A 10,228-nucleotide genomic window follows, 5' to 3' on the forward strand; every position below is an offset into this window, starting at 1 on the left:
TCCAAAAAGGTGAGGTGGGGTTACGGCGATAGGGCAGAGGCGTGGGCTTAAGTAAGGTGCTCTTTCCAAGGGCCGGTGCAGACTCGAATGGCCGTGGCCCCCTTCTGCATTGTAAATTCTATGACTGTTGTGATCCCAGAGGACGAAAAGACGTTTGACACAGAGTGTGCTGATCGCAGTAGCTTGTGATGGCAGCATTCTGCCCTCCAGTCAATGTCAGGAAACTCTTCCCGTGATCTTTCTCTTGCATTTGAAGCAGGTGGCTGCCTGTTGAGCATTACAACCTCCCAGGACTACCCTCAGTCCCCAAGCGTTGGTTAATATGCCATTTTACTGGGGGCTGGTAGCTTGCCCAGTGTCAAATCACCTATTGAAACACGTCAGACCAATAAATATAGGACAGGTACACACAATCTCAGTGATACCTCCTCCCTTAATGGTCACCAAGCCCGAGATCAGTTTTTTAGTTCACATCATGCTGGCCCATTCCAAAGACTTGCATTGATACAATAAAAGGGACAGTAGCAGCATGGATATCAAATTGGGTGAGTTTGTAAACTGTGTGGAGGATAGTGTAGAACTTCAAAAGGACGTAGACAAGTTAGTGGAATGGGCAGTTGGTAGCAGATTAAGTTCAATGTGGAGAAGTATGAGGTGATGCATTTTGGTAGGAGGAACATGGAGAAATAAGAGCAGAGGACCTGGGCATATCATTGAAGATAGCTGGATGGGTGGAGAGCAGCTAATAAAGCATACATTATCCTGGGCTTTATTAATAGGGGCATAGAGTACAAGACCAATGAGGTTACATTGAACTTGTACAAGATATTAGTCAGATTTCAGCTGAAGTACTGTGTACGGTTGTTGGCACCACATTATAGGAAGGACGTGAACGCATTGAAGAGAGTGGAGAACGAGCTTATAAGAATGGTCCAGAGATGAGATATCTTAGCTATGAGGGTAGATTAGCAAGGTTTGGACTCTTCTCCTTGAAGAAAAGGCTCACAGGAGATTTCATAAAGAGATGTTTAAAATCATAGAATCACGACAGTGCAGGAGGAGGTCTTTCAGCCCATTGAGTCTGCACCAACCCTTAAAAGTTTTGGACACGAAGGACCAATTTAGCATGGCCAATCCACCTAGCCATATCTTTTGACTGTGGAAGGAAACCGTAGCACCCAGAGGAGAAAAACACTGAAAGGGGCTCATGAGGGGGACTGAATAGATAAGGAGAAACTGTTCCCACTCTTAAAAAGATTGTGAACAAAAGGGCACAGATTTACAGTAATTTGCAAAAGAAGCAGATAAAGCACTTGAGGAATACAAGGAAAGTAGAAAAGAGCTCAAACAGGGAGTTAAGAGGGCAAAAGGGGGTCATGAATGTCCTTGGAAGACAGGATTAAGGAGAATCCCAAGGCGTTTTATACGTATATTAGAAACAAGAGGGTAGTTAGAGAAAGAGTTGGCCCACTCCAGGACAAAGGAGGGAAATTATGTGTAGAACCAGAGGAATTAGGTGAGGTCCTTAATGAGTATTTTGTATCTGTATTCACAAAGGAGAGGGACATGTTGATTGGTGTGTCTCAGAGGGATGTGTAAACACTTTAGAGCCAGGTCGTTGTTATGAGGGAGGAAGTGTAAGGTGTGTTAAAAAGCATTAAAGTAGTCAAATCCCCAAGGCCAGATGGCATCTATCCCCGATTACTGAGGAAGGCAAGAGATGAAATCGCTGGACCTCTGACAGAAATCTTTGTGTCCTCATTGGCCACAGGTGAGATCCCAGAGGATTGGAGGATAGCCAGTGCTGTACTGTTATTTAAGAAGGGTTGCTGGAAGGGCAGCAGGGTGGCACAGTGGGTTAGCCCTGCTGCCTCACTGCACCGAGGTCCCAGGTTCGATCCCGGCTCTGGGTCACTGTCCGTGTGGAGTTTGCACATTCTCCCTGTGTTTGCATGGGTTTCACCCCCACAACCCAAAGATGTGCAGGCCAAGTGGATTGGCCACGCTAAATTGCCCCTTAATTGGAAAAAATGAATTGGGTACTCAAAATTTTTTTTAAAAGACGGATTGCAAGGATAATCCGGGTAATTATAGACCAGTGAGCTTGACGTCAGTGATAGTGAAATTGTTAGAAAAGATTCTTGGAGAACACTAGTGGTGTTCTGCAGGGATCAGTTCTGGGATCTCTGCTCTTTGAAATATATATGAACTACTTGGAAGAAAATGTAGCTGGCCTGATGAGCATGTTTGCGGATGATACTAAGATTGGAGGAGTTGCAGATAGTGATGAAGATTGTCAGAGAATACAACAGGATATATATAGGCTGCAAAATTGAGCAGAGAAATGGCAGATGGAATTTAACCCAGACAAATGCGAGGTGATGCATTCCAATTCAGGTGGGAGCTATAAAATAAATGGCAGAACCATCAGGAGCATAGAGAGATCTGGGCGTGCAGGTCCACAGATCCTTAAATGTGGCAGCACAGGTGGAAATGGTGGTGACGAAAGCATATGGCATACTTGCCTTCATAGGATGGGGTATCGAGTATAAAAGATTGAAAATTGTTACAATTATATAGAACGTTGGTTAGGCCACATTTGGAATACTGTAACCAATTCTGGTCACCGCACCACCAGAAGGACGTGGAGGCTTTGGCGAGAGTACAGAAAAGGTTTACCAGGATGTTGCCTGGTATGAAGGGTATTAGTTATGAGGAGAGATTGAATAAACTGGGATTGTTCTCCCTAGCGAGATGGAGGCTGAGGGGCGACCTGACAGAAGTTTATAAAATTATTAGGGGTATAGACAGAGTGAACAGTTGGAGACTTTCCAGGGTGCAAATGACAATTACAAGGGGGCACAGGTTCAAGATGAGGGGGGGGAAAGTTCAGTGGAGATGTGCGGGGGAAATATTTTTACACGGTGGTGCTGGTGGTGGCCTGGAATGCGCTGCCAAGTGAGGTAGTTGAGGCAGATATGTTGGCGACCTTTAAGACTTATCTGGATAGGCACATGAACAGACATGGTATAGAAGGATACAGGCGGTTGGTCTAGATATGATACGGGATCGGCGCAGGCTTGGAGGGCCGAAGGGCTTGTTCTTGTGCTGTATTCTTTGTTCTTTGTATGATATAAGAAAAAGCACTGCAGGTGGTTCAGGTCTGGAATGTACTGCTTGGAAAGAGTTGGTGAGGTTCAATCAAAGTATTTTAAGTAAGAAGTCTTACAAATGGGTTCCCGGTGGAATTTTATAAGAAGTATGTGGACTTGGTGGGTCCAGTGCTGGTGCGAGCCTTCAATGAGGCGCGAGAGGGGGGGGTTCTGCCCCCGACAATGTCACAGGCCCTGATCTCCTTGATCCTGAAGCGGGACAAAGACCCTGTACAGTGCGGGTCCTACAGGCCTATCTCCCTCTTGAATGTAGATGCCAAACTGTTGGCAAAGGTCCTGGCAACCAGAATAGAGGATTGTGTGCCAGGGGTAATCCATGAGGACCAGACGGGGTTCGTAAAGGGACGACAACTTAGCACAAATGTCCGGAGACTGTTGAATGTGATTATGATGCCAGCAGTGGAGGTGGAGGCTGAGATAGTGGTAGCACTGGATGCGGAGAAGGCATTCGATAGGGTGGAGTGGGAATACCTGTGGGAGACGCTGGAACGGTTTGGGTTTGGGGAGGGATTTATCAAGTGGGTGAAGCTGCTGTATTCGGCCCCGATGGCGAGTGTGGTTACAAACGGGAGGAGGTCAGAGTATTTTGGGCTCCATCGAGGTACCAGGCAGGGATGCCCCCTATCCCCCTTACTATTTGCATTAGCGATCGAACCGTTGGCGATGGCACTGAGGGGTTCAGGGGGGTGGAGAGGACTGACAAGGGGAGGGGAGGAACATCGGGTATCACTCTATGCGGATGATTTGTTGTTATATGTGGCGGACCCGGAAGGGGGAATGCCGGAGGTAATGGAAATACTAGCGGAGTTTGGGGACTTTTCGGGATATAAATTAAATATGGGTAAAAGTGAGGTCTTTGTGATACACCCGGGAGATCAGGGGGAGGGAATTGGGCGGCTCCCCTTTAAGAGAGCAGTAAAGAGCTTCAGGTACTTGGGGGTGCAGGTGGCAAGGAACTGGGGGACCCTCCACAAGCTGAACTTTTCAAGGCTGGTGGAGCAGATGGAGGAGGCGTTCAAGAGGTGGGACATGGTACCGCTGTCGCTAGCAGGGAGGGTGCAGTCAGTCAAAATGACGGTCCTCCCGAGGTTCTTGTTTCTGTTTCAGTGCTTGCCCATCTTTCTCCCCAGGGCCTTCTTCAAGAAGGTAACTAGCAGCATTATGGGCTATGTGTGGGCACATGGCACCCCTAGAGTGAGAAGGATTTTCTTGGAACGGAGTAGGGACAGGGGAGGATTAGCGCTACCCAATCTTTCCGGATACTACTGGGCGGCGAACGCATCGATGGTGCGCAAGTGGGTGATGGAGGGGGAGGGGGCAGCTTGGAAACGTATGGAGAGGGCGTCCTGCGGCAATACAAGCCTGGGGGCGCTAGTAACGGCACCATGGCCGTTCCCCCCCACAAGGTATACCACGAGTCCGGTAGTGGCGGCCACCCTGAAAATCTGGGGGCAGTGGAGGCGACACAGGGGGGAAGTGGGGGGTCTGATGGCGGCGCCACTGAGAGGGAACCACAGATTTGTCCCGGGGAACACTGGCGGGGGATTCCAGAGCTGGCACAGGGCGGGCATCAGGCAACTGAGGGACATGTTCATAGAGGGGAGGTTTGCGAGCCTGGGAGAGCTGGAGGAGAAATTTGAGCTCCCCCCGGGGAACACGTTTAGATACCTGCAGGTGAAGGCATTTGCCAGACGACAGGTGGAAGGATTTCCCTTGCTTCCCGATAGAGGGGTGAGTGATAGGGTGCTGTCAGGGGTCTGGGTCGGAGAAGGGAAGGTCTCGGACATCTACAAAATAATGCAGGAGGTGGAGGAGGTATCGATAGAGGAGCTGAAAGACAAGTGGGAAGCGGAGCTGGGAGAGCAGATAGAAGATGGGACATGGGCGGATGCCTTAGAGAGGGTCAATTCGTCGTCGTCGTGCGCAAGGTTGGGCCTCATCCAATTTAAGGTGCTGCACAGAGCCCATATGACGGGGACTAGGATGAGTCGGTTCTTCGGGGGTGAGGACAGGTGTGTTAGGTGTTCGGGAAGCCCTGCGAACCATGTACATATGTTCTGGATGTGCCCGGCACTGGAAGAGTTCTGGGAGGGGGTGGCGGGGACGGTATCGAGAGTGGTGGGAACCAGGGTCAAACCAGGGTGGGGGCTAGCGATTTTTGGGGTTGGGGTGGAGCCAGGAGTACAGGAGGCAGGGGAGGCCGGAATATTGGCCTTTGCGTCCTTGGTAGCTCGGAGAAGGATCTTGATTCAGTGGAGGGACACAAGGCCACCAAGTGTTAACACCTGGTTAAACGACATGGCAAGCTTCATCCAATTGGAAAGAATCAAATTCGCCCTGAGAGGGTCGGTACAGGGGTTCTTCCGGCGGTGGCAGCCCTTCCTTGACTTTCTGGATCAGAGATAGGAACTGGAGGCCGAAACAGCAGCAACCCGGGGAGAAAGGGGGGGGGGGGGGGGGGGGGGGGGGGGGGGGGGGGGGGGGGGGGGATAGCAACGAAGGGAGCACGTCAGCGGGGGGTCGCGGGCAATGACTGCCCGAGGCCATCGGCAGAAAGGGAAAAACGGTTTGGTTGCTAGACTGGTAGCGCTGGGGGGGGGGAGGTGGGGGGGTGCGCGCGGGGGAGGGCGTGGGGAGGATTTTCCAGGGGGGATTTGTTGTGTTATAATTTAAAATGTAGTAGGGGTAAATGTTTGTATCGAAAAATTTCAATAAAAATTATTTAAAAAAAAAAGAAGTCTTACAACACCAGGTTAAAGTCCAACAGGTTTGTTTCAAACACTAACTTTCGGAGCACTGCTCCTTCCTCAGATGAATGAAGAGGTATGTTCCAGAAACATATATATAGACAAATTCAAAGATGCCAGACAATGCTTAGAATGCAAGCATTTGCAGGTAATTCAGTCTTTACAGATCCAGAGATAGGGGTAACCCCAGGTTAAAGAGGTGTGCATTGTCTCAAGCCAGGACAGTTGGTAGGATTTCGCAAGCCCAGGACAGATGGTGGGGGGGGTGAACATAATGCGACATGAATCCCAGGTCTTGGTTGAGGCTGCACTCGTGTGTGCGGAACTTGGCTATAAGTTTATCTAGTAAAGCTGCTGAGTAGTTTTACATCTTTACCATTCAGCCCTGATCCTAAAACTGTTACAAACACACAATTTTTTAAAATAAAGTACCCAATTCTTTTTTTTCCCCCAATTTAGCACAGCCAATTCACCTAGCCTGCACATCTTTTGGGTTGTGGGGTGTGAGACCCACACAGACACGGGGAGAATGTGCAAACTCCACGTACAGTGACCTGGAGCCAGGATCAGACTCAGGTCCTCGGTGGTGTCAGGCAGCAGTGCTAACCACTGTGCTTAACGCAAAAACAATATAGAACCAAGAAAAGTACAGCACAAGAACAGGCCCTTCGGCCCTCCAAGCCCGTGCCGACCATGCTGCCCGTCTAAACAAAAATCTTATACACTTCCTGGGACGGTATCCCTCTATTCCCATCCTATTCATGAATTTGTCAAGATGCCCCTTAAATGGCACTATTGTCCTTGCTTCCACCACCTCCGGCAGCGAGTTCCAGGCATCCACTACCCTCTGTGTTATAAAAAAAAACTTGCATCGTACATCTCCCCTAAACCTTGCCCTCGCACCTTAAACCTATGCCCCCTAGTAATTGACCCCTCTAACCTGGGGAAAAGCCTCTGACTATCCACTCTGTCTATGCCCCTCATAATTTTGTAGACCTCTATCAGGTAGTCCCTCAAACTCCGTCATTACAGTGAGAACAAACCAAGTTTATTCAGAATCTTGTACGTTTCAATGAGATTACCTCTTGGGGGCTGGTTTAGCTCACTGGGCTAAATTGCTGGATTTTAAAGCCGACCAAGCAGGCTAGCAGCACGGTTCGATTCCCGTACCAACCTCCCTAGACAGGCACCGGAATGTGGCGACTAGGGGCTTTTCACAGTAACTTCATTGAAGCCTACTCGTGACAATAAGCGATTTTCATTTCATTTCAACTAATAGCAAAATACTGTGGGTGCTGGAATTCTGAAGTAAAAACAAATGCGGGAAAAACTTGGGCCTGGCAGCATTTTCTGAAGGGTCAGATACACACAAAACATGTGGAGATGCCAGAGTTGGATTAGGGTGGGCACAGTAAGAAGTCCTACAACACCAGGTTAAAGTCCAACAGGTTTGTTTCGAATCACTAGCTTTCGGAGCGCAGCACCTTCCTCTGGTGAATGAAGAGGTGGGTTCCACAAACACGTACATAGACAAATTAAATGATGCAAGGTGATACTTTGAATGCGAGTCTTTGCAGGTAATTAAGTCTTTACAGGTCCAGATAGAGCCACTGGAGAGAGGGATAATTACAGGTTAAAGAGGTGTGAATTGTCTCAAGCCAGGACAGTTGGCAGGATTTCACAAGCATTGTGAAATCCAAGCAAGGCTTGTGATATCCTGGTGTTGTAAGACTTCTTACTGTACTCAAAACAGTTTCTCTTTCCTCAAGTGCTGCCTGGATCCCAGCATTTTCTGCTTTTATTTTATGTTAGCATGCAAGCTATTTATGCTCGTCTGATCTTTTAAACCCAATTCTAGCCAGATAATTATCATGCATATTTGTGCAAGACTGGTTGGTTGGTACAGATCCATCAATATCTTGAAGCTACTAATCAATTTTATACTTTCTGATCTAGTCAAATAATCTGCTTGTATGTTTTACTATTTTAAACATAATTATATATTTTGCTCAAAAATGTTCTGTGCTCTACTTTGCGATGTACATATTATGCTTCTGAATCTTTTGTTGAAATGGGTTGGTAATATATTTTTATTTCTTAGCCCCCATTTGGTGATGAGGTTGGTCGAAAGAGACGTTCTTCAGGAGCTGATGACAGTAGTCGTAGAAGACATCTATCAAACTCCTCTACGAGTAAACCAGTAAATGCTGCTAAGCCCTTGCTCACCAATAAGCCTCAGGTCTCAACAAACCCTTCCAAATGGGATGCATCATCTGGGAAATCTGAGGAGAACATGAGCCAGCAAACTGTTGCCATGACTGAACCTGAAACAGCTGAGAAGTAGACTTCTGCATCACGTCTCCCTGCTTATACAAATCGCATCAGTATTTTAAGCTCAAGGACCTTGTCCAGTTTTTAGACACTGCCTCAATGAAAGAAAAAAAAAAACTTGAAAATATTCATATTACTTTCAGTTTTGGGGATGGGAAAACCCAAGTCCAAGTTTGAGCTTTCAGCCAGTTGTTTTGGAGGAGGGGAGCTTGGAATCTAATCAATTTGTCATACCCCTCATTTTGATTTTCAAGATTACCTTGAGCTACTGTTTACAGAAACGCATTCCTGCACAATATGCAAAAATTACACATTTGAATTTGGGATGCCTTACATTTCAATGAGGATTTCTCATACTTCTTAAAGAAGAAAATTTATTTTTTAGTCCATTACCATAGTGCTTTCGCAGCCAGTTCCTCCTAATGTTAATTATTAATTATAAATACCTATATCAGAGTACATAAATTTATTTCTGGGAAGTGTACAATTGAAATTACTTTGGTAGGGAGAGAATAAAATCTGGAAAGAAAAACTATTACATCCAAGATGGTATAACCAAGGTTGCAACATAATTGAATGAATAACTTAATTAACAAAGTGTGTTGAAAATGGTTGTGCATCATCCTGGATGCAGAGTGTTTTAGGTTTAAAGCAGTTGGTTACATAGTTATTGACAATTTAGTGGAGATTGTTACAGAATGACTTGCATAGATGGTATGGTTTGGGCTTGAATGAAAGTAAAACTGAAGAAGATTGTGCGGCTTTTTAAAAATGGTCTTCTGAATCACTAATATCTTGCACTGCTTAAATTATCTGCATCGTGTTATGCAGGTAAAGATAAAATAACAAATTATTCTCACTTCAGGAGGTACTGGGGGAGTCTGGTTTTGTTTCATTGTTTTATGCTTATGGTGCTTTCAGTAAAGCACCACAATTGATTTGTAATTTTTTAATGCCATTATACTGTTGTAAAATGTTTTTTTTTGTGGAAAATTTACAAAAAAACTTAAGTGCTCATTTGCTGAAGTGATTTTGTTTAATTTTGCTCTTGGGAATTATTAGACTGTCATTTATTTTAAATTATACTTAGCAAAAGATGGGTGGATTGCTGGTTTATTTTGAAAGGTTGTATTCACATTTGTGAAAATTACTGAAAAAACTTGGAAATCAGACACATTTATTCTATTTAAATATATGCTATTCAGAGTAGCATCCTAACGCAACCAGTGAAAACAATCTATTGGTCTTCTTTCTCTTCAGACTTGAATGTAGGGAAGTCTGGGCAGTAATCACAAATTATTGCTGGTAATCAGAGGGCTAGAATGAACAGTAGCAGTGTGGAATCCACATAACTACCACTTTAAATATGCTGCAGCTGTACATGATATAATTTGCTGAAATAACATGCATATCATACCTTAATGTATAATCCAGGCTTAAACCCAACTGAATGAAACAATTGTAAAATACTTGGAAGAAAGATTGTATATACCATTTAAAGTAATCAGTTTGAATATTTACCCTAATTTTTTCATCTAATGAAATAAGTGTGCACATCTAGCATTAGCGTGTGTAATTTGTGGCAATCTTCTTGACTTTTCTAAAAATGCATATAAAAACATACAAAATCAATCAGAAAACATAACTGGTTTCACTGTGATTCTTTGGAGACTTTTTCCTGAGAGGGAAAACATGACTCTATTACTATGATGGCTATTGTATTCTAGGTTTTAAAATTCTGAAATGCATTGTGTTTGAATTTATTTTGTGATTGTCACATGTTTTTGGTCTTGCTGTTCGAGTGACCTGTTTCCTATGCTTCTGTCAAAGCTGCTTCTGAGCTAGACACTGGTAGGTATGGAAAATGTGACTGTGAGCTATGGTTTCTGATTTTGTTGTTTCTCTGCGGAAAAGTGCTTCGCCGCTACAGCTGTGCAAACCAGATCTGCACTGTCATTTAAAGTTGTAGGTTTCAAG

At 45.4% G+C, this 10,228-nt stretch overlaps 1 protein-coding gene across 5 annotated transcripts in view; it reads left to right on the forward strand.

Annotated features, from left to right (window-relative positions):
- Window positions 1-9,893, forward strand: part of LOC119963381 (la-related protein 1B-like) — a 153,271-nt gene extending 143,378 nt beyond the window's left edge. For 4 of the 5 annotated variants that reach the window (XM_038792423.1, XM_038792424.1, XM_038792426.1 and 1 more), the window contains one exon: window positions 8,022-9,893. In XM_038792423.1, the coding sequence (XP_038648351.1) occupies window positions 8,022-8,264 (243 nt within the window). In that variant the 3' untranslated portion in view covers window positions 8,265-9,893. The remainder of the gene's footprint in view (window positions 1-8,021) is intronic. The other variant, XR_005460087.1, reaches the window with a different exon arrangement.
- The last annotated feature ends 335 nt before the right edge of the window (window positions 9,894-10,228 follow it).

The sequence above is a fragment of the Scyliorhinus canicula genome, chromosome 3, assembly GCF_902713615.1.
Source record: "Scyliorhinus canicula chromosome 3, sScyCan1.1, whole genome shotgun sequence".
NCBI classification, from domain to species: domain Eukaryota; kingdom Metazoa; phylum Chordata; class Chondrichthyes; order Carcharhiniformes; family Scyliorhinidae; genus Scyliorhinus; species Scyliorhinus canicula.